Source organism: Convolutriloba macropyga, chromosome 2, assembly GCF_964194025.1.
Source record: "Convolutriloba macropyga chromosome 2, txConMacr16.3, whole genome shotgun sequence".
Taxonomy (NCBI): Eukaryota; Metazoa; Xenacoelomorpha; order Acoela; family Convolutidae; genus Convolutriloba; species Convolutriloba macropyga.
In genome coordinates, this window is record NC_134469.1 from 80,261,373 (window position 1) to 80,287,440 (window position 26,068).

At 29.5% G+C, this 26,068-nt stretch overlaps 1 protein-coding gene across 1 annotated transcript in view; it reads right to left on the reverse strand.

Annotated features, from left to right (window-relative positions):
• Window positions 1–11,999, reverse strand: part of LOC142335018 (uncharacterized) — a 49,004-nt gene extending 37,005 nt beyond the window's left edge. The window contains exons 1-3 of the mRNA XM_075383345.1: window positions 11,874–11,999; window positions 10,003–10,152; window positions 2,641–2,766 (exon numbers count right to left, since the gene is read on the reverse strand). Coding sequence (XP_075239460.1) covers window positions 2,641–2,766; window positions 10,003–10,152; window positions 11,874–11,999 — 402 coding nt within the window. The remainder of the gene's footprint in view (window positions 1–2,640; window positions 2,767–10,002; window positions 10,153–11,873) is intronic.
• Window positions 12,000–26,068: the final 14,069 nt, after the last annotated feature.

The window sequence follows — 26,068 nt, forward strand, 5'->3', positions numbered from 1 at the left end:
TAAGAACGAATCTTAAACGGCCCAATAGTGCTCTTCCACAGTCAAATATGTGATTGTATTTGTACAGGTAATTGTGAAAAGCTACTTATTGACTGATGGAAACAATTTATCATTATTATTATTATTATTATTATTATTATTATTATTATTATTATTATTATTATTATTATTATTATTATTATTATTATTTTTTATTATTATTATTATTATTATTATTATTATTATTATTATTTTTATTATTATTATTATTATCATTATTGTTATTATTATTATTATTATTATTATTATTATTATTATTATTATTATTATTATTATTATTATTATTATTACTATTATTATTATTATTATTATTATTATTATTATTATTATCATTATTATTATTATTATTATTATTATTATTATTATTATTATTATTATTATTATTAATATTATTATTATTATTATTATTATTATTATTATTATTATTATTATTATTATTACTATTATTATTATTATTATCATTATTTTTATTATTATTATTATTATTATTATTATTATTTTTATTATTATAATTATTATTATTATTATTATTATTATTATTATTATTATTATTCTTATTATTATTATTCTTATTATTATTATTATTATTATTATTATTATTATTATTATTATTATTATTATTATTATTATTATTATTATTGTTATTATTATTATTATTATTATTATTAGTATTATTATTATTATTATTATTATTATTATTATTATTATTATTATTATTATTATTAATATTATTATTATTATTATTATTATTATTATTATTAAAATTTCGATTTCTATTTACTTTATAAATCTCTTAATCTCTATACAGCTTTTTACAGTTCTACAGCTCATAGTTATATTTAATTAATGATGGCCAGCCTCAGATCTAATTGACGGATAGCCTTACACAAGTCGCGACTGAACCTCTGAACTCCATCCTAGTTTACAAAGGTAAATAAAATACAGAAAAAGCAAATGACGGCCTGTTTTTTGAGAGCCAGACAATGCTCTGACCTTGCATGCAAGTTGTGCCAAATTGCAGAGTTATAATAATTTTGATAATGATCCATCAAAATAGACGCTTATATGCTTTGTACAAAAATCATCTATCTATTAGATTTAGTTCGCCCTAACTCAGAAATTGCTCTTCATAAATGTAAGAAAATAGTCGGTATGTTCAGTTTTTTTTAAGAAAAAAAACGATGAAGCCTCTACGTTTTTTCTTCGATGTCGTCGGTATGTTCCGTTTTTAAGCGTAAGAAACACCGATATGCTCGGTTTTAAACGCACGAAAAAGTCGGCTGTCTACTTTTCTTAGATTCGGAATGTTCGATTTTAAGCGTAGAAAATCGTCAAACCGAATCTAAGAGCCAAAACTAAGCATACTGAATCTAAGAGACCGAACATACCGACAATTTCCTACGTTTGAAACCGAACTCAATCAACAATCCAGACACCGACGATTTTTTAAGAGGAAAACCGAACACAAAGAACGTCTCTTCCATCGTTTATGTTCAGTCCTCTGGACTAAGGTTGACCAACTTCAATGAGATGATACAGTTATTTTCAGTGACCGTACTCATCCCATTTCTTTGCTACTGAGCATGAACGCAACTACCTTTAATTTTTCTTCTATTTTATACTTCATTTGTGGTCGGAATGTTGAGCATGTGAAGTAAGAATTTGATTGTGAAAAAATCACCGTGAGTCAAGGAAGAATTGTGAACAACAGTAAATCAAAATAAACATCTCTTCAAAATTTCATTTTTAATGATCAGCTGTCATTTGAAAACAGCCTACGCTAAAATAATAATTTTTTTGTTTCGTTTGAGGAATGCGTGATGGCTATCTCTTGTCAAAACGTGGCAAAAAGGTGATTTTTTGTTGATCATTTCAACAGCAAGCTCTGTCAAATTGAAGTGTTTCATTTTCGTTTTAATTGAGTTAATTCAAAATATTAACATTGTTTTAATTGTTATTTCAATTTTACTACAATCAAGGACAATGATGTTGACAAATTTGCTTAGAATTATTTCTAGCTATATGCTAATTCAATTCAATTCGGCTTCAAACTTCAATTTTCTAAATTTATAATTTACTTCGGTTTTATAATTTATCACCTGATGAGACGTCTCAATATGACTCCCGCAGCTATCCTAGAGAGGAAATGGAAAAAAAATTAAGACTTCCAGGAAGAGAAGACAGAAAAACAAAGAAAGATTGAAAGTTATTTTTTCCTAGCGTGAGAAAGCGAAAGATTAAAATCGTTATTTTTTGACAACTTGAATTTCTGAACGACTGTTTTTTATTCAATCAGCGCTTTAGAATTGCATTGTTCAACAGTAAGCAATGAATTGAAAAAAACCCTAAAATTAGGTAACTTGATAAAATTTTTGGTGATAGAAAAGAATAACCACCCTTATTATTGGCTATAGCGTGTATGGCCCCTCCTTGTTTGTTACACTGAACATAGTTTAATAGAGAGGGGGGGGGGGGGTGACGAGAATAGAAATTAATCAGGACCTATGAGAAAAAAAAACAATTTTTTAAAACATCTTTTTGGGGAGTATTGTTTTCCCGATTTGTACTCCAGAATTGTGTTCCAGAATGCTATGAACTAACCATAAGTACACTGGCAATGGCACTTGTTGCAGACTCGGTCATTGTCTCCAGGGATCCCTGGTCCAGTTCAGGAGCAAACTGGATCAAACTGGCTGCCACAATTATGCTCACAGAATGAACAGAACTCTGAAATTCAAATTTCACGATTGCAAGTTCTCCAATTTATGGATTATTTGTCAAAGTGTTTATTTTTTCCAAAATTATTTCCAGTATTTTTTACAGCATTCAATTCGTGACTGGGTTGTTCAACGATTCTTAACTCTGTTTACACATTTTTGGAGTATTTTTCTTGCTTATTATGGAAGGATCTTCTTAACCCAGGCTGAGGTCCCAGACCGAAAGTCGATATGTCCAGACCAAAATGAACGCACAAGGGGGGGGGGGGTGTGTCGTGCGTTCAAAATTTCACGGTCTGGAGACACCAATGAACGCACGAAAGTCTGGACATAGGCAACTTTGAACGAACGATAGTCTGATCACAGACAACTTTGAACGCACAAAAGTCTTATCATAGACAACGTTGAACGCAAAAAAAGTAAACTACGCCAGACTGGAGTCAGACACGAAAACTTATTTTTTTTGCAATCCGAGTCAGAGTCAAAGACCAAATCACATCTGGACAGACCATAGCAGACCAAGTTGACCACTGACCAGATTACCAGATGTCAACTTGATCTCAACTCAAACACCTATCTGGAACAACTAATTGGACAATCCAACTGATAAATTGTATCCCTATTGATTAGCAATCTAAAAAAAATTGGAAAACCATTCCCTGTGATATAGAGATTCAAAACTTACTTAAAATTCCATTTGGCTCGTTTGCTAACTCTATTGTCTTGTAATTTACACTTTTCTAATTTTTTTAGCTAAAAATGCAATGGTGGTATGTTCATAAGTACAATTATCAGTTATTTTTGTTTCGCTCAAAATTAGGGTTTCAAAAATACAAAACAGGAAATGAGGCCTTAAAAAGTCATTTTTACAGATATTTGAACGATGCTATCTTGATGATGCAAAAAGGAAACATAGCCGGCAGATTGCCGGAAAATAGCCGCAGTTGAAGCGCTTGATGCACATTGTGATTAAAACAGAAAGAGAAATAAGAAGAGATAAATTAACTAAAATTTTTCTACATTTTTTCAGTGTCAAAAAGTGTTCTGATTCGGCTTGCAGTTTCAGTTGGAGTCCAAAACTATACCTAATTCAGCTTCTAAACTGAAAGCTAATGAGCTTAATACCAATGTCAGCTAGCAAACACTCCAATGAAATTTAATAACCTAATTCTCAATCACTTAACCCGTCTCTTTTTGATTTTGCTCTTCTGACCTTGACTGTATTCACTATCTTGCGTAATGCATTGAGTGAATGGATTTAAAAAATAGTTCAGTTGAAACAGTGAGTGAAGTAATTCAGAAGTCAAACGTGAATGTCGTATATTATGTAAAAAGATAAACGTGATCAAAAAGTAAAGCAAATTTTAAACAAAATAACAGGAGAAGTCCTGAAATATAATTCAAAAAACTAATAAATTATGACCTGAAAATCATTAAAAATTTTTAAAAAATCAAATGAGAGCTGTTAGTGATAAGACTAAGTAATAAAACAACACCAGAAAAACAAAAACAAGCAAGACTAAAAATTCAAATTTTACTTTTTTGAAAAGTCAGTATCTTCATCAAAAAACAGCTGCTATGAACTCAAATTGCTAACTAAATTCTTCTGTTTCTTGTTGGCGACCTGTCATCAAATGTCGACGAGTGCTCTGACTAATAGTATTAAGTAATAAGACAAAAAAACCAAAAATCTCAATAAAACTCACTGAAAATTTTCGAAAACAATGTCTATAAAAGTCACAAAACACAACAACTACTGATGGATACAGTGACATCAAATATTTGAGTCCTAAAAGACCATCGTTGAGATTCGTACTCAATGAGATTAAGTGATAAGACAGCCATAAGTACAACAATACTAGCAAAAGTAAAAAATACACAAGGATTCTTTTTAAAAAAACGAAAAAGCGTATAAATCACAAAAAAGCAATAGCAATGAACTGAAAGTAAATGCTTTAATTAAAGCGTCTTTAGCAACTAATGGGACCAATCGATGATGAGACTAAATTGAAAAAAAACTCAAAAAACTAAAAAAAAAATTCGATAATTATTATCGGAAAAAATTAGTTTCAAAGGCATAGAAAGCACTAGCTGTGAACAAAAACAGCCAATCTGATAAACTTAACCATTATTAGCAGCATCAGAGACCTGTCGCCGACGAGATTAAATGATAAGACATCAAAAGTACATTAATACTTGCAGAACTCAAAATTTCATTCACAAATTTTGAGAAAAAGTATTGTCAAAGTCATGAAAATTACTAGCTTTTAATCCAAAACATTTGTTAGGCTCTGTTTTGTCTCATTAGAAACCAACCACACTTGTCCTTGATGATACTAAGCGATAAGATAAGAGACAATTTTAAAAAGAGGCAAAATCTAAAGTTCACTAATTTTTATGAGAATAAATAGTGGCAAGGTCAAAAAAATTTTTAGCTACCCCTTAATGAATTCTAGCAAAAGCAAAAAGGCACAATTGAACTCATATTTTTCGTATAAAAGAAAAGCACTGAAGGAGAGGAAATGTAAGAACAGAAGTCCAATTGATGCACCTGAAAAAAAATCCATCTGAAAAACCGCCAAATCGATCAAATACAATTTTCTCACTGCACTTTAAAGGAGTGCTGCAAAAAGGACACATAGCCGGAATATTGCCGGAAATTAGCCACCGTTGTCGCGCTTGATGCACAATGGGATTAAAACAGAAAAAGAAGAAAAAGAAGAAAAACAAGAGATAAACTAATCAAAATTTTTTCTACATTTTTCAGTGTCAAAAAGTGTTCTTATTCGGCTTGCAGTTTTAGTTGGAGTCCAAATCTATAATTATTTCAGCTTCTAAACTGAAAGATAATGAGCTTAATACCAATGTCAGCTAGCAAACACTCCAATGAAATTTGATAACCTAATTCTCAATCACTTAATCCGTCTCTTTTTGGTTTTGCTCTTCTGACCTTGACTGTATTCACTATCTTGCGTAATGCATTGAGTGAACTGATTTTAAAATCATTTAGTTGGAACAGTGAGTGAAGTAAGTCAGAAGTCAAGCGTGAAAGTCGTAAATTATGTGAAATGATAAAGTTGATCATAAGGTAATGCGAATTTAAAAAATCATAGCAGAACTCCTGAAATAAAATTCATAATATTTTATTAATTTTTGACCTGAAAATCTTTAAAAAGGTTTTGAAAAATCAAATGAGAGCTGTTTGTAGTAAGAATATGTAAAAAAACGATACCAGAACAACAGAAACAAGCGATACTAAAAAATCATTTTTCTATAGGACAGGATCAAAATAAAAAAACAACTGCCATGAACTCAAACTGCCAACTACAAACTTCTGTTTCTTATTAGTAACATGTCATTAAAGATCGACGAGTTTTCTGACTATTAATATTTAGTAACCAGACAAAAAAAACGAAAAATCTCAATAAAACTCACTGAAACTTTTCGAAAACAATGACTATAAAAGTCACAAAACACAACAACTACTGATGGATACAATGACATCAAATATTTGAGTCCTGAAAGACCATCGTTGAGATTCGTACTCAATGAGATTAAGTGATAAGACAGCCATAAGTACAACAAATACTAGCAAAAGTAAAAAAAAGTCACCAGGATTCTTTTTAAAAAAACGAAAAAGCGTATAAATCACAAAAAAGCAATGGCAATGAACTGAAAGTAAATGCTTTAATTAAAGCGTCTTTAGCAACTAATGGGACCAATCGATGATGAGACTAAATTGAAAAAAAAACTCGCAAAATTAATAAAAAAAATTTGATAATTATTACTGAAAACAATTAGTTTCAAAGGCATAGAAAGCACTAGCTGTGAACAAAGACGGTCAAATAGACAAACTTAACCACTATTAGCAGCATCAGTGACCTGTCGCCGACGAGATTAAATGATAAGACATCAAAATTACAATAATACTTGCAGAACTCAAAAATTCACTCAAAAGTTTTGAGAAAAAGTAATGTCAAAGTCATGAAATCCATTAGCTATTAACTAGAGACTTTATTTGGGCTCTTTTATGCCTCATTAGAAATCAGCCACACCTGCCATTGATGATACTAAGCAATAAGAGAAGAGATAATTTTAAAAAGGGGCGAAATCTGAAATTCACTAATATTTTTTGACATTAAACAGTGGCAAAGCCATAAAAAGTTTTAGCTGCCCCTTATGGAATTCAAGCAAAGGCAAATAGGCACAATTGAACACATGTGTACCGTATGAAAGAAAATCACTGAAGGAGAGGAAAATCTGAAAACAGAAGTCAAATTGATGCACCTGAAAAGTAATCCATCTGAAAAACCGCCAAATTGTTCAAACACAATTTTTTCACTCCACTTTAAAGGTATTTGAAAAAAGTCACGCCTCAAACCTACTCCATTTTCGCTTTTTTTACTGTTTCAGTGTGACCAAGTAATCACTCTGGTTTGAATTTTCTTTGACGTGGAAAAACCGATCAAAGCGTGAACAGATCTTAAAAGCCAGCGCACCAATACAATTTAATTTCTTTGAATTGTTAAAAAAGGAGAGCGCCTGAATAATAGTCGTTTGAGAGGCTGGCGGCGTCTATTAACAAAGACATAATGGTATCTGTTGTCGCTTATGTAGCTTATATTGACCGCAAAAACGTTCATCTACGGTGGTATCTACCGTGTACAAAATCTATCGAATATAAAACCCTTACGAGATTTTTCAGGTTGCTTTCATTTTCTGGAATTTTTTCTGATAAAAATTCAGCAGTTTTGTCAGATATGGATAATTGAACTAAATTACTCTTCGTGTGCTGTTCCTCTTCAATAGATTTGCTCCTAAGGACGCTTCTGAACCTTGAAATATTTTTCGGCTTTTTTCTTTTCTTCTAGTCATCATTTTTTTTCGTTAGATTAGAGTCTTTCTCTGGTTTTATGGTTTGATATGTCAGTGTCATGACTTGTAGTGTAAAGGTTTTGATTTTAAATTTATTTTGACGGTTCCTGAAAACTGAAAAACTCTTCAATGCACGATTATAACAATTTTTCTACATGTTGCGTTTATCATCAGTAAGATTATCCTTTCCTTCTAGAAATTAGTTTCAATTGCCAGTTTTAAAATTATGAGTTTTTCAGTTTCAATATAGTTAACACATTTTTTTGCACCATGAGTCACAAGTTTTATTTATCTTTTATTCTCAGAGCAGTCACAATTTCTGTTTGGTCATATTTTTTTTCAAATTTCTTTTCATTGTTTCCTTTACAGCATTCAGTTCATGACTGGATAGTCTAACAATTTTAATTTATGTCTGCATTTTTCAAAGCATTTTTTCGTCTTTATTATGAAAGGAGTTTTTTACAGTTAACTGCGCAGACCTCTGGTTGACCTCTGACCAGATCGACTAAGCCCAAAATGATCCGAAATCTGAGATTTATGCGGTAAAATATTTTAAACACTCCAAATGCGCTCAAATTATAGTTCGAGACCTTCGTTTAGACTTTCAAGTGCTCAAAAACATCTTTGATAAAACAAAAATTTTCAGATATGTAAGCAACTCAAGAGTTTGATAAAGTAGGTCACTGATAAAAAAATAATAAGTTACTAAAAATTTAAATTAAAAAAGCTATGTCTTTACTGTTCGGATTTTGAATGTTCTCTCTCTTTCAATGAGTATTCTCTCGAAAGTACTGTTGGTATAAGGAAAACGAAATATTATCATGAGCTTGAGATATTATCCAATTTTATCCAAATATTATCCAACTCTGGCAGGAGTTATGAGCTATTTCATTCCGGACATTCATTCCTGATTTGTTCTTATCATTTATTCTTTCTCACGGGTCAGTAGATCGGATCAGAGGCTGTGGTCCCAGCCCAATTTGACTTCTGCTCTCAAAAACAAATGCTCTAGATGACCTCAAATACTCATGAGAGACGAGAGACTGATCCGATCCGAGGAAAACTTTACTGATTGAATTTAACAAAAAGCAACTTTTGATGTAACCTGATCTGATCAGGGACCAATTTGCAGAAAAAATGAATCTGCTCATAAACTATTTTGAGCGCAAATCGTTCTGATGTAAAAAAACCTCAGCGCAATTAATTCTGATCAGAGCCAAAAAAAGTGATTGATTAATAGTTAATGGCTCTGCAAAATGCCAGCGTCACCTACGCGGTCGGACATGTAACCACATTGCGTTGGTGTCCGCATCGATTTTGATCAGAACTGAGAGCTGTTCACTTGTATAAGTAGGTAAGAACAACTTTTGAGAAAGTAATTCTTGAAAACCCACCCATTATCAGTTATTGTGACAGAATCTTGAAATAAAAGAAAAACAAGGCAATGTTTTAAATTTTGGATTTTCAGTACCTAAAAGTTATTGAAAGATTTTATAGATCAACGTTGTGCTAAAAACAATTTTAATGACATGAACTTACCAAAATCAAGCTGAAATATCGTTGTTATGATCAGAGACATTTGGTCACATGTTAGTCTGGTCAAAAACAATTTCGAGCACAGAGACCATTTTGAGCGCAGAATAGTTTCATCGGAGACAATTTTGAGAGCAAATAAGCCTGATCAAAAACCGATTTTTAGCGCATATACACCTGATCAAAAACGAATTCAAAAGTTTTTAATGAACTTTAGTCCAAACAGTGCAGGCGGATCCAATCACTCTTTGAGCGCAGACAAAATAGCGAGCAAGGTTGTGTCCGATCAGATGGCCTTATTTCGGTCTAGAATTGTCGGATCAGAGATGACTTCCGTCTTGAACATCAACCTGAGTTTTCTGAGGACATCGACCTGGGTATTATTGACCACCATATCCGCTCGTAATCAATATAAGTTTGGAAAGAATCATTCAAGATAATCGCTATCTTCTATAATATTGGAAGATCTTGCAAGACAAGTGTCGTAGCTCAACAATGAATCTTATCAAAGGTCTTGAAGTATCTTTTTTAAATTGCATACCCGTACCTAACTTTAATTCGAATTCAATACTGAGTCAGAGTCTAATTCAAGTCACATTTTGCACTGAATTTGTCTGATTCAGAGCTAATTCAGTGATTCATTCTGAATTATCTTATGATTCAGAAAAATACAGAATGTTTTCTCTGAAATTTGCTCTGATTCAGATATATTCAGAAATCACTTCACAGTTGGTTCTGAAATCCTTCTGAATCAGTACTGAATCATAAAATTTTTCTGAAACTGTTCTGAATCAGTGCTGATTGACAGTGAACCTTAGGTACGGGTAATGTAACTTACCATAGTTTGTTGTGATAATTCTTCTTTGTAAAGAGTGATCACTTTGAGACTTCCAGCGACAGAGTCCACTGCATCAACACTGTTCAGTCCCATTTCAGAGGCCATCTTCTCAAGATTCACTGCCATCAACTCCCTCAACTCCACACTTGTCTATACATAAACGGGCATTTAACCCCGAGGGTGTCATGATACCCACTGTGACAAAATACCCAAATTATACCCAATATCTTATTCCAACGTTGAAACTTTCAGAACGATTATTTAGCATAATATTTAGTTAGTGCATTTGGCCATGCCTCAGAGAGTAGTGGATAAAACAAGGAAATCAACCACTAGCAAAATTTGTCCCGTTCTCCAAACGCTAATCGCGCATGTCGAATAGGGCCAAATTTTACTATTTGTTGATTTCCTTGTTTTATCCACTACTATATATTAGCTCTATATTCGATCGAAAATCAATCAGAAATCAATTAAAATCAAAAAATCAAAGCAAAATTTACATTTCACTCTTTAAGAGCGATTCACTCTTATTCGGGGTGATCCCCCAGTAGAAAGATCGCTCTTTTTCGCTCTTAAAGAGTTATTCCCTCTTTTTTATATTTTTTAAAAATTTTTTTATACTTTTATTTCAAATTATCTATACTCTTCAATAAATTTACAGTCTTGCTTTGCCAACTAGGAGTAAATGTTTTCTCACTCAAATCAGTGTAACTGCTTGGCTTGCCACGGACATCGTCCGATCGCAGATTTCTACTAAATCCTTTAGGTATATCTACATCTGGATGTTGTTTCTTTACACGAGCCCGTATCCCATCATATCTCACAACAGAAATACAATATGGACAATTAACTTTAGCTGAAGTACAACTTTTACATGTATACTTACTCTCATCAAAATCAGTTAGTGGTTTTATATAATTACATTTATTACAACTTCTAATTAAGACTTCTGGGCTAATGTTAATGTTAAGGTTAAGGTTAGTGTTAGGGTTAGGGTTAGGGTTAGGGTTAGGGTTGGGGTTAGGGTTAAGGTTAAGGTTAGGGTTAGGGTCTGAGTTAGAGTTAGAGTCATAGATAGAACTAGAACCAGAACCAGAACTAGAACCAGAACCAGAACTAGAGCTAGAACTAGAACTAGATCTAGACCTAGAACTAGATTCATTTTTTAAAGAACAACCCCATGGAGAAAAATTATTAGCGCAAATACCACTTAGTATTATATTACCACACATACATTTATCAGTTTTATCTTTATGACATGATTCATAATGATATTTTAAAACAGCAATGTTTCCATACTTATAGTTACACTCTAAGCATTTTAAAAGCATTCATAATAGGGTAAACTATAATATTTACCTAATCATTTCGCAGATCAGTGAACGAGCTTTGCTCGTGGTTGGTGTAACAAGGCTTGCCCTTCTCCAACGAACTTTGTTCGTGGTTTACCAAACTGCTTCGCAGATAATATTTAGCCATGATTTCAATTAAATCGTTAGTATTATCTTTAGATGTGATACAATCTGCTAAATATTTATTTCCTAACGTATTGAGTGTATTAGTTTTACATCTCTTATCTAAAATCAATTCAAGGTCTAATTCTTTTTTATCTCTAACAAAATTTATAATCTCTTCTCTAAATTCTTCATTATTTCCATATAGTCTGGTTAAAAACTTTCCTCCCTTTCTATTCAAAATTCCCATCTCTTCATTTATATATTCTTCTTGTAGTTTTTCTAAGGGTGTAACAAGTTTACGTGCCACATTAACTAAACTAATTTTCAGATCAGCGTAACTGGTTCACAGATCGGTATAATCACTTCGTAGATCAGTATAATCATTTCTCAGATAGGACTTTATCCCTGTTTCACCATCAGTGTAACTGGTTCCCAGATTGGACTTTGTCCATGTTTCACCATCAACCTGCTTGGCAGATTTTTTCCATATCCAACGTTAACCAAAGTGTTTGCTCTATTCAACATATTGCTTGCACTCATTGCCACGGCTCCAACAGTTTTTATTATTGAATCAGGATAAATATATCTAGTTATAACTAAACCCCAAACTATAATTCCACCGATATTTGATAATTGCTTTAAACTTTTTGCTTTAACCGTCTCTTTTGTTAAAACATTATTCTGAATTTTAATATTATTTAAAGTAAGAAGTTTATTAAAATAAAACAGATAATTAAAATGATTAATGGTATTTCTATCTGTTGCATTTATCATGAGTGGTTTCATATATGCTATAAGTTTATTTATATCTTCTCTTTCTAATTCATCTTTTAAACTAAGAGCTTTCAAATCAAGAAAACCAACTCTTGAATCATATATCACTGTTCTATTACTATTAATAATAATAAAAGTATTTTCCTTCTTATTATATTTAATTATACCATAACGAAGTTCATCTGACATTCCATCTGTACAATTATAATAGTTACTATTTAATTCATTTATTATTTTACTAAAGTCATGTTCACATTTATATATCTCATTAAAGTTTTTATATAGGTCAGGTCCATTATAAGTTGTTAATTAAATAGTATCACAACTCATTCTTGCCGTATTAATTTTTTGAGCTGGTTTATGACACATTACAATCTTTTGAATATTATAATGTCTACCTTCAGTAAAATAATAAACTATATCTTTAATTAACCTATCACCCATATCATCAAGTACCATTGCACAATTTTGAAATTTATGCATATTATTTTTTGTGATCATATTTATATCACATTTATTAAACCCAGTATAAAACTTATTAGACTAAGGATCTATCCAGTCTCTGTCATCTCTACACACTATAGCTATATTTTTAGCTTGGTCTTGATTTTGGTTTTGGTCTTGGTTTTGGTCTTGGTTTTGGTTTTGGTTTTGGTTTTGGACTGACTATAATTTTAAATATTGTCTAATAAAATATGTTTTCCCTGTACTAGTTCCACCATAAACATTAGTGTGTAATGGTGAGATTTCATATTCAAACTAACTAGACTCCTATTCATAAATCCACCAAAGCTTTCTTCTAGTTTTTTATATTTACTTGGTATCGAATCATATATTATATAACAAATTCCGATTAACAAAACAAAAATTATAACTGCGCTACCTGTCTCCATTTTTATATATAAAATATAGACTTGATTTAGACTTAGACTCAGACTTATTAAATTTATCATATAAAATGCTTATCCTAACTTTTGAGGAATTCAATAATAAATTTAATATTGATAATAATGCTACGAGTGATATCAGAAAAAAAGATACAGGAAAAGATATAAGTCTAACACCAATTGAAATAGTAATGAGAGATGTCACTCCAGATATTATTATTGAACCTAATTTCAACATTATTGTCAATCCACACCCAACTGAAGGTACACATTGGGTTTTAGTTATAAGAAGAGAAGGTGGTCCTGTGCATTACTTTGATAGTTTTGGTGTTGAGACCCCACCCTTATTTTTCGAAGAATATATTGATCTAGGCTTTAAGGAGTGAATATAACAACATGATGAATCTTATTGTGGGGCTTATTGTTTATATATGATCTATCTTATTGATAGAGGATTTAGAATTAACAATGCTTTGAATATTCTAGTTAATCAATGTAAATAACCAGTAATATATAATAAGTGTTTTTGTTTAGGTTGTAATGTTAATGATATTGTTAATGTTAACGATAAGGTTATTGATAATGATAATGTTAATGATAATGTTAATGATAATGATAGTGCTAAAGATAATGATAGTGTTAGAGATAATGTTAATGATCTACGAAGTAGCTTCGCTAATAATGGTAATGATAATAATAAAGATAATGATAGTGTTAAAGATAATGTTAATGATAAAGATAAAGATAATGTTGATGCTAAGGATAATGGTAATAATAATGATAATGTTAATGATAATGATAATGTTAATGATAATGATAATGATAATGGTAATGGTAATGATAATGATAGTGTTATTGATAATGATAATGATAAAGATAATTTTATCTATCTATTTGGTGAAAAACATCAATGGGGTAAATCTAACAACAAAGAATGTCTTGGTTACAATATCTCTGTAAACATAAGTGAAGATCTACAATCATGGCTAAATGATGATAATATAAATACTGAAGCCGCATTCCCAGATAACTTTAGATGTATAATATCTGGTCCTAGTGAATGTGGTAAGACATTCTTATTAAAAAACTAAATCTAGCTAGTATACATTTTGATAGGCTATACATCATTGGACCTACTTTTGATTCAATACAATGGATTAGAAAGAATAAACCCAAAGGCAATTATAGAATTTATTAAAGATATAAAAGATTTACCATCTCCTGATAAATTACCAAAGACTTAAGAGAAACTAATGATATTCGATGATGTTAGAGCCTAAGAACCAGTTATTAATGAATACTTTTGTAGAGGTAGACATAATAATTGCAATATGATATATCTTAATCAAAACCTGTTCTCTCTGGATAGGCAGAGTGTTAGAGAGAACTGTAATCTATTTATTTTATTTGAACAAAGAGGTAAAGTCCTAGCATCGATATATCAAGATTTCTTTAATAATATTGAACTTAGTTATAATGATTTTGCTAATATATGTAATAAGATATGGAAAGAGCCTTATAATTATATTGTCATTGATATAACTAAAAATAAATATGTTAATGGTAAGCTAAGAATTGATTGGGATCGGAGAGTTTTGAAGTATAAGTTAAATGAGAATAACTAAGCTACTATTTAAAACCAGATTGCAATTTAATATTATGCTAATGTTATATATGTAACTAATTATATCTAATTATAATTAATTATAACTATAGTGGAGGGATTTCTATTATATTTTGTACATGATTTACATGTATAATTAGGATCAGTGAAACTGCTCAACGAAGTTGTTTGGTTAACCACGAGCTTCGCTCGTTTGGAAATTCGCAGGTGGCAGAGCATGACCTCCGGTTTATCATAATAATGATATTGCATGTGTTCTTGTTTTTCTTTATATGTTACACTTTTATTACAAATAAAACAATGGAATGGTTTATCCAAACACCAATCACAACATTGAATCCATGGTTTATTTTTACAACTATCACATTTAGTACTAAACAGATTTTATGAGAGAAATATTATTTCAAATTGATCAATCTATATTTATAGTTATATTCATAGTTATATTTATATTTATATTTATATTTATATCAAATGTAAAGTAAAATTTAATACATCACCACTAAAGTCTAAATGTCTTCCATACTCATCTTTGGTATGAAACTCTATATATTCTATTCTATCTTTAGTTATAATTTGATATAAGATATTAGTCGGTATAATATTTATCAAATTGCCTGGTGGTTCAGTTAGATTAAAAGTATATAGTATGTCTGTATCTTTACCATTATCTTTAGCTCCAGATATAATATTGCAATGAATGTTAATAGTATTTAAACCCAATATATCAATAATTTTATTTGTAGTATTCTTACCTCTTGAATATATTTGTTTATCAAAGCCTAGTAATGATGCTACCGAGTTTTCTACATCGAAATTAATAACACCTTGTTTCACTTCCATTTTCCATTTCATTGTATTTTTAGCTACTTGTATTATAACATTATTATTTGTTTCTTGTTTTATTTTATCTGCCATATCGGTTAACTCATATGACCCTGGTGGTATAATAAATATTTTGGGTGCATCTATTTAATAGAAAGATTGTGGATTAGTAAATATAAACTGGTTCTTTCTTTCAGCTATATTAAACACAGATTTATAAACAAATAATCTAAGTAAACCCAGTTTTGTTGTATTAAGTATAGGTTCACTAAAGTTAAATTTTTCTGTTGGCTTTATCACTCTAAAGTTAAGTGTATGCTCTTCTTTAGTTTTATTGTGTTAAAGATAATGTTAATGATAAAGATAAAGATAATGTTGATGCTAAGGATAATGGTATTAATAATGATAATGTTAATGATAATGATAATGTTAATGATAATGATAATGATAATGGTAATGGTAATGATAATGATAGTGTTATTGATAATGATAATGATAAAGATAATTTTATCTATCTATTTGGTGAAAAACATCAATGGGGTAAATCTAACAACAAAGAATGTCTTGGTTACAATATCTCTGTAAACATAAGTGAAGATCTACAATCATGGCTAAATGATGATAATATAAATACTGAAGCCGCATTCCCAGATAACTTTAGATGTATAATATCTGGTCCTAGTGAATGTGGTAAGACATTCTTATTAAAAAACTAAATCTAGCTAGTATACATTTTGATAGGCTATACATCATTGGACCTACTTTTGATTCAATACAATGGATTAGAAAGAATAAACCCAAAGGCAATTATAGAATTTATTAAAGATATAAAAGATTTACCATCTCCTGATAAATTACCAAAGACTTAAGAGAAACTAATGATATTCGATGATGTTAGAGCCTAAGAACCAGTTATTAATGAATACTTTTGTAGAGGTAGACATAATAATTGCAATATGATATATCTTAATCAAAACCTGTTCTCTCTGGATAGGCAGAGTGTTAGAGAGAACTGTAATCTATTTATTTTATTTGAACAAAGAGGTAAAGTCCTAGCATCGATATATCAAGATTTCTTTAATAATATTGAACTTAGTTATAATGATTTTGCTAATATATGTAATAAGGTATGGAAAGAGCCTTATAATTATATTGTCATTGATACAACTAAAAATAAATATGTTAATGGTAAGCTAAGAATTGATTGGGATCGGAGAGTTTTGAAGTATAAGTTAAATGAGAATAACTAAGCTACTATTTAAAACCAGATTGCAATTTAATATTATGCTAATGTTATATATGTAACTAATTATATCTAATTATAATTAATTATAACTATAGTGGAGGGATTTCTATTATATTTTGTACATGATTTACATGTATAATTAGGATCAGTGAAACTGCTCAACGAAGTTGTTTGGTTAACCACGAGCTTCGCTCGTTTGGAAATTCGCAGGTGGCAGAGCATGACCTCCGGTTTATCATAATAATGATATTGCATGTGTTCTTGTTTTTATTTATATGTTACACTTTTATTACAAATAAAACAATGGAATGGTTTATCCAAACACCAATCACAACATTGAATCCATGGTTTATTTTTACAACTATCACATTTAGTACTAAACAGATTTTATGAGAGAAATATTATTTCAAATTGATCAATCTATATTTATAGTTATATTCATAGTTATATTTATATTTATATTTATATTTATATCAAATGTAAAGTAAAATTTAATACATCACCACTAAAGTCTAAATGTCTTCCATACTCATCTTTGGTATGAAACTCTATATATTCTATTCTATCTTTAGTTATAATTTGATATAAGATATTAGTCGGTATAATATTTATCAAATTGCCTGGTGGTTCAGTTAGATTAAAAGTATATAGTATGTCTGTATCTTTACCATTATCTTTAGCTCCAGATATAATATTGCAATGAATGTTAATAGTATTTAAACCCAATATATCAATAATTTTATTTGTAGTATTCTTACCTCTTGAATATATTTGTTTATCAAAGCCTAGTAATGATGCTACCGAGTTTTCTACATCGAAATTAATAACACCTTGTTTCACTTCCATTTTCCATTTCATTGTATTTTTAGCTACTTGTATTATAACATTATTATTTGTTTCTTGTTTTATTATATCTGCCATATCGGTTAACTCATATGACCCTGGTGGTATAATAAATATTTTGGGTGCATCTATTTAATAGAAAGATTGTGGATTAGTAAATATAAACTGGTTCTTTCTTTCAGTTATATTAAACACAGAATTATAAACAAATAATCTAAGTAAACCCAGTTTTGTTGTATTAAGTATAGGTTCATTAAAGTTAAATTTTTCTGTTGGCTTTATCACTCTAAAGTTAAGTGTATGCTCTTCTTTAGTTTTAGTTAATTCTTTAGTTATCTTTTGTAGTTCCCATAAAATTAAACTCTCAGTAATTTTTTATCTTATAAAAATGGATTTTAATTTGGATACAACTTATGGTTATAATAATGATATACACAAAAGTAAGATTATAAAATATAAACCAAGTAATCTAGCAACAATGAATACAGTTAATACTAATATTAATATCATAGTTAATAGAGAAGAGAATCATTTAAATTTGCATGATTCATATCTAGAGATAGAGTTTGTTGTATCAGATGATGCTGGTGGTGTATTTGCTAATGATGCTAATATCAGATTAGTAAATTATGGTATAGTGGCATTATTTTGTTCAGTTAAGCGTGAAACTAGTGTTGGTAGGACTATTGAATATATAGATCATTGCCATCCTAACCTATTGAGGTATAGGTTATTAACTAGTACTGATGATGAATATGAGAGTGGGTTTGTTCGAAAAATAGTTAATAGGAATAGTCAACTCAAAGGTAATCATGTTGCTGCAGAAAGAAGTCATATGTATATGATGGTTAAGATGAGAGATCTATTTGGTTTTGTAAATGATTTAGAAAAGATTATATATGGTTTAGGATCTAAACTAATATTAAAAAGAAATAATAATGATAGAGCTCTATATAGAACTAATGCTAATCCTGGTGCAGTTGGTAATGATGCTAATATAAAAATTAGAGATATATCATGGTGTGTACTTAGTATTGATCCTAGTAATGATAATAGAATTATTGTGCAGAAAGGATTAAATAAAAAGAATAATGTAAACTTTAGTTAATGAAAGAAAGACATTTTATAAGATTGTACCCAATGCTATAAACTTCTTGTTTGATCTTGGTATGGAAAGTGGTATGGAAAGACCACGATATATAATAATTGCTTTTGAGAATAATAATGTTATTGAACAAACTCATGATGCAAGTACATTTCTTAAAACGAATGTTACTGAATGTTATTGTAAGATTGGTAGTGAGTTTTATCCTGAGGATAGAATGAATATTAATTATGGCACTAATAATTATAATGAGGCATTTAAGGAGACTGTTAATTATAATATAGATTATAATGGATTACCTCATAATATTAAACCATATGTAAACCATAGAACATCCAAAGTAGTTATAGAATATATGTATTTGATACTAGATATCAAATTGATCATAAGTGTAAGTGTAAGTGTAATTATAAGTGTAAGTCTATGACTAGAAATAGATCTAATGGTAAATATTAATAGTAATTTTATTATTGCTAAATATATGGTGAAACATGGACGAAGTCCTGTTATTATAACTAAACACTAATAAATTTAGTTTAAAAAAACACTCAATTTATTTTTCTTATTCTTCTTATATTCTTCATATGTTTTAAGTAATTCATTATACTCATCATTATCTATTTTATTATCATTCTTTGATTTAGTATACAGTTACTAAACTTATCACTAAAAATTTAGTTGTTTACTTAAAATATACATTTGTCATTACTTTATATTTTATTTCTTATTTTGGTATTAATCGTTTTTGATAATGAACTACAAACACTTGCAGTAGCAAAAGCTGTAGGTATAGAATAAGGCAGACCTATAACTGTCAGTGCAACTGATGTTGATGTAGCAGTTGTTGCTATTGATGATAATAAAATTTCTGTTATCTCAGCTACGTTAATATAATTTTTGTATGTACTTAACTTCTTATTATAGTTATTAATTTCAGCCTCATAATAATTTATTTATTTATGGTGCTAATAATAATAATGAGGCTTTTAAACAGATTGTTAGCTTTAAAGAAGATTATAATTGGTTACCACATAATATAAAACCGTATATAAATCATAGAACATTCAAAAGTAGTTATAGAATATATGTATTTGATACTAGATATCAAAACGATCATATAAGTCCAAAACCAATACAACTTAATTTTAAATTTAGTGTTGCAGTTGCTGACGTTATATGTCATGCATCAGTACTAACTAGAAAGGTTATTAGTGTGAATAGTGATGGTAATAAGATGGTTGATATCATATCATAGATATAGTTTTAATTATAATTATCTGCGAAGCAGTTCCTGATAGTCATTGTTATAATTATAACTATTTCTTACTTGTCTTAACAAAACCTTTAGCATAAATAATATCTAGTTTCTTTTTATTCTCTAGAGCTAAGCCTCCAGCTTCAAGCTTAATCTTAGCCTTGGGCCTAACCTTAGGCTTAGGCTAAGGCTTAATAACAACAAAGGGATTATACTTTTTAACTTTTGTCATTTTTTATATATAGAAAAGAGTCTTTTAAATAAGTTCAAAACTAATTCATATTGTGTTTGAGGTAGACATTATAGTGGTACTAATAATATAATTGGGACTATTACTTCAAAAGGTACTAAAATGTTAAGAAGAACCTGCCCTAAATGTAGAAGGAATAAATCATTGACAGTATCTGAAGAAACAAAAGAAGCAGAGGGATTGAAAGATTTCTTTAAAAGTGTTGGTAAAGCTACGGTTAACTTTGGAAAGAAAGTTGCTAATAATCCAGTAAGAGCATTAGAAATAGCAAGTAAAATAGGAAGTGCAGCTGCAGTAGAAACCCTAGAGCTGCTTTATCAGCCACACCTGATTTAATTAAATTTGTAACTACTGGTGAAGGTATAAAGGTAGTACAAAAAGGAAGAGGTTTATACTTAGGTACAAAGAAGAGATAATTGTTTGATTATGATTATGATTATATTATGTTTATGATTTTGTTTATGATTATATTATATTTATGATTATGATTATGATTATATTTATATTATGTTTATGATTCTCGCTAAATATTGATACTAATAATTTTATTACTAAACATAGGGTTATTACTAAACACTATTAACTTTAGTTTAAAAAAATACTCAGCTCGTTTTTCTTGTTCTTCTTGTATTCTTCATATACCTTAACTAATTCATTATATTCATCATTATCTATTTTATTATCTTTCATTGATATAATATATAGTTTAATAAACTTGTCACTAAACTTTTTACTGAAAATATACATTTGTGAATACTTTATAATTTTATTTCTTATTTTATTATTAATTGTTTTTGATAATGAACCACAAACAGTTGCCGTAGCAAAAGCTGTTGGTATGGAATAAGGTAATCCTATACCTGTTAATGCTACTGATTTTGTTGTTGCCGTTGTTGCTATTGATGATAATACTATTTCTGGTATCTCAGCTATGTTAAAATAATTTTTATATCTATTTAACTTCTTATTATAGTTAGTAGTTTCAGTTTCATAATAATTTCTAATATCTTTATAATGTTAAAATTGTTGTTAAATTTATTATTAGCTTGGATTTTTTCATTTATGTCTTGTTCATTAACGTTTGAAAAGTTGGGATATAGTAATCTTTCACTCGGTGCTGTTGGATTGGTCATGGATTCCGTCATAGCTTTACTTATTTTCATTAGTAAAAAAACTTCTATTTTTTTCGTTATATTTTCTTGTTTAAAACCATAATCATTCTCAAGTCTTGCTTGCTCATTATTATCAACTAACGTACTTCGTAAAAGTATAGCAATTATATATTGTACCATTGTCCTTTTATTCTTTATAACTGCTTCATCAACGGCAGAATTAGTCCTTTTAATAATTTCTTTAAATTCTTTTGGACCCGTAGTAAACATATCATCTAGTTGTATAGTTGTATGTTAGCGATATTCTGATAAAACTTATTATTGTCAAATTCAAGATAGTATCAGCAGCAACTTTATTACAAAACTTAACAGTATTTGAGACTTCATTTGCTGATTTAATAAATTCTTTAATGAGTTCTTCATTAACTTGTGTTTCATTTAGTTGTAATGTTTTAGTTGCAACTTTATCAAACCCTTTCTTAGTTCAGTTAAGTTTCCACCTAAAATGTCTATTTTTTTAGAAGAGGATAATAGGTTATTGTCACAATACTCTTTATTAACAACATCTTTTTCATCTATCGGAGGATGTACATTCGTAATTTTATAGGTATCCTTCATATCAATATTATCATTATCTTCTAGGAATAACCCACGAGCCTTACTTAGTGTTAATTTGTTTTCATTCCCCATATGATGTTTCGCTTGGTTAAATCTATTTCTTGTCATTATTTATATTAAGAAATATATTTAATGATTCTAAAACCTTATTATTAGATTCAAAGTAAAACTCGGATTTTAATAATTCCTGTTCATAATACTTAAATTTTATTATCTCTCCATTAATACCTTCTATTTTATATGTTGGTGGTTTTTTTTAGAACTTCATTAACTTTAAACAATTCTCTATTCCAATTAGAAGTGTATCCCTCAGAGAAGATATTACGTTTATCTGCATTTCTAACATAATCACCAAATTTAAGTTTTGGTGTTGCTTTGGCAGATTTAACATAGTATCTAACTATATCAGGATTATTAGAATCATCAACGGGTGTCATAATAATTGTTGAATGAATGTTTTTGTTATATGTTATGACTGCATCATTTAGTATATTTACTCAATTACAATCACCATTGATGAACATTGGTTTATTAATTATATGTAATAATGTTCTATTGAATCTCTCTATATACACAGCCATTAAATCACTATAGGTAGAATATAGTTTTGTTTCATATTCTTCAAGTAAAGATTTAGTGTTTTATTGTAAAACTCACTACCTCTATCTACCCAAAACTTTTCTGGTTTTCTACTTTCACCTAATACTATTTTAAAACCATTAGTTATAGATAAACCAGATTTATTCTTTAATGGAATAGCCCATGCATATTTTGTAAATGTATCTATAACAGTTATTATAAACTTATGGTTATTCTTGTATTTACTTAGAGATGACTTATCAATTAAATCAGCTGACCATGTTTCATCTTTATATAATGGTATTATTCTTTCTCTTCTAAACTTTGTTATTAGAGGACTGAATAGTTTTTTAGCTAATAAATGTTGTTCTTGTTTTTCCATCATTATTCATTTACCATAGTTAAAAACAAAATTATCTAATTGTTCTTGATTAATAATATTCATAGATAATAGTTGCTTAGATATATCTAACATTTCATCATATAGTCCATCATGACCAGCTTTTGTTTCTAGTTTTAATAATTCTAGTCTTTCTATTAAGTTATTTGGGTTGGCTTTGCTATTTAATCCACAACCATATACATCATCTTTTACCCCTATTATACGTTTTATTGCTCTATATCTAGCATTTTTCTTATCCCCTATTCCTAAATCAGATTTAATATCAAATAAAAACCTTTTAATTTTGTTTTCATCTTCCTCGATTTCATCATATTTTATATTTGGGTTAGTAAGAAAGTTTATAAACACATCTAAAAATTCTTATATATTATCCTTAACTATAAATGCATTTTCTTGATAAATTAGTTTAACACCATTCATTTCAAATTCAGCGATATCTAAATTTCCGAACTTGAAATTTAATTGAGGGTTAGATTGAACTGACCTTAAATTAATAATTTGAGCTGTGTCTTTATCTACTAAAAGTCCTGGTTTATCTCGAGCTTCCTCTACAGATATGCAATTGGACTTCATTAAAGCTTCATTAAACTGGAGGCCAGCTTGCTGGATCATCTTAGTTTGTTTATCTATCTTTTGATTTTGCCAATCTATTGCCCTTAATGTTTGTTCACTTAATGCTACATTGTGTTCACTGTTCGCATTTAAAGTTTTAGTTAAAGGATCAAATACCTCTTCTTTTTCACCATAATATTCTTGTTGTTTTAATTTATCTTCTAATCTATTCTTTCTGTTTTGTTTTTCTAGATAGTTTAATTCTATAAGTTCATCTAGCTTAGTTAGTTTTTTATATAAAAATAGTATAATAAGTATGAACTGGATCTATAATTATATTTAAAATAACTAATTATAATAACTCATTATATAATAAAATAGCTGTTTCTATTAATTTTCTATTGCTATCTGTAGTTAATTCTTTAATATCATTAATCATGGAAGGGACGAAGTCCTTGGTACCCCAACCTGCTTGGCTTGCCACAGAACAAGTCTGTTCCCAGATCAGTTTATCTACATCTTTATCCTTATCCTTATCCTTATCCTTATCCTTATCCATATCCTTATCCTTATCCTTATCCTTATCCTTATCCTTATCCTTATCCTTATCCTTATCCTTATCCTTATCCTTATCCTTATCCTTATCCTTATCCTTATCCTTATCCTTATCTTTATCCTTATCCTTATCCTTATCCTTATCCTTATCCTTATCCTTATCCTTATCCTTATCCTTATCCTTATCCTTATCCTTATCCTTATCCTTATCCTTATCCTTATCCTTATCCTTATCCTTATCCTTATCCTTATCCTTATCCTTATCCTTATCCTTATCCTTATCCTTATCCTTATCCTTATCCTTATCCTTATCCTTATCCTTATCCTTATCCTTATCCTTATCCTTATCCTTATCCTTATCCTTATCCTTATCCTTATCCTTATCCTTATCCTTATCCTTATCCTTATCCTTATCCTTATCCTTATCCTTATCCTTATCCTTATCCTTATCCTTATCCTTATCCTTATCCTTATCCTTATCCTTATCCTTATCCTTATCCTTATCCTTATCCTTATCCTTATCCTATCCTTATCCTTATCCTGATCCTTATCCTTATCCTTACCATTATCCTTATCCTTATCCTTATCCTTATCCTTATCCTTATCCTTATCCTTATCCTTATCCTTATCCTTATCCTTATCCTTATCCTTATCCTTATCCTTAACCTTATCTTTATCCTTATCCTTATACTTATCCTTATCCTTATCCTTATCCTTATCCTTATCCTTATCCTTATCCTTATCCTTATCCTTATACTTATCCTTATCCTTATCCTTATCCTTATCCTTATCCTTATTCTTATCCTTATCCTTATCCTTATCATTATCCTTATCCTTATCCTTATCCTTATCCTTATCCTTATCCTTATCCTTATCCTTATCCTTACCCTTATCCTTATCCTTATCCTTATCCTTATCCTTATCCTTATCCTTATCCTTATCCTTATCCTTATCCTTATCCTTATCCTTATCCTTATCCTTATCCTTATCTTTATCCTTATCCTTATCCTTATCCTTATCCTTATCCTTATCCTTATCCTTATCCTTATCCTTATCCTTATCCTTATCCTTATCCTTATCATTATCCTTATCCTTATCCTTATCCTTATCCTTATCCTTATCCTTATCCTTATCCTTATCCTTACCCTTATCCTTATCCTTATACTTATCCTTATCCTTATCCTTATCCTTATCCTTATCCTTATCCTTATCCTTATCCTTATCCTTATCCTTATCCTTATCCTTATCCTTATCCTTATCCTTATACTTATCCTTATCCTTATCCTTATCCTTATCCTTATCCTTATCCTTATCCTTATCCTTATCCTTATCCTTATCCTTATCCTTATCCTTATCCTTATCCTTATCTTTATCCTTATCCTTATCCTTATCCTTATCCTTATCCTTATCCTTATCCTTATCCTTATCCTTATCCTTATCCTTATCCTTATCCTTATCCTTATCCTTATCCCTATCCTTATCCTTATCCTTATCCTTATCCTTATCCTTATCCTTATCCTTATCCTTATCCTTATCCTTATCCTAATCCTTATCCTTATCCTTATCCTTATCCTTATCCTTATCCTTATCCTTATCCTTATCCTTATCCTTATCCTTATCCTTATCCTTATCCTTATCCTTATCCTTATCCTTATCCTTATCCTTATCCTTATCCTTATCCTTATCCTTATCCTTGTCCTTATCCTTATCCTTATCCTTATCCTTATCCTTATCCTTATATAGTTTCCTAATCGGTGAAGCCGCTTTTCGGATCCTATTTATCAAATCCCTTTCAAATAAAAGTAGTTCCTTATCATGACGATAACTTTTTATATTGTTTACATAAAACCTTTTATCATCACATCAAATATTTTTAAACTAATCTTACTTGTTTTTGTTGTTGTCATGCTATTTGAAGCTATATGTTTTGGGGGACAATGCTATAAATTCCTCAATAATCCTACTACCCAGCTTGTGCTGT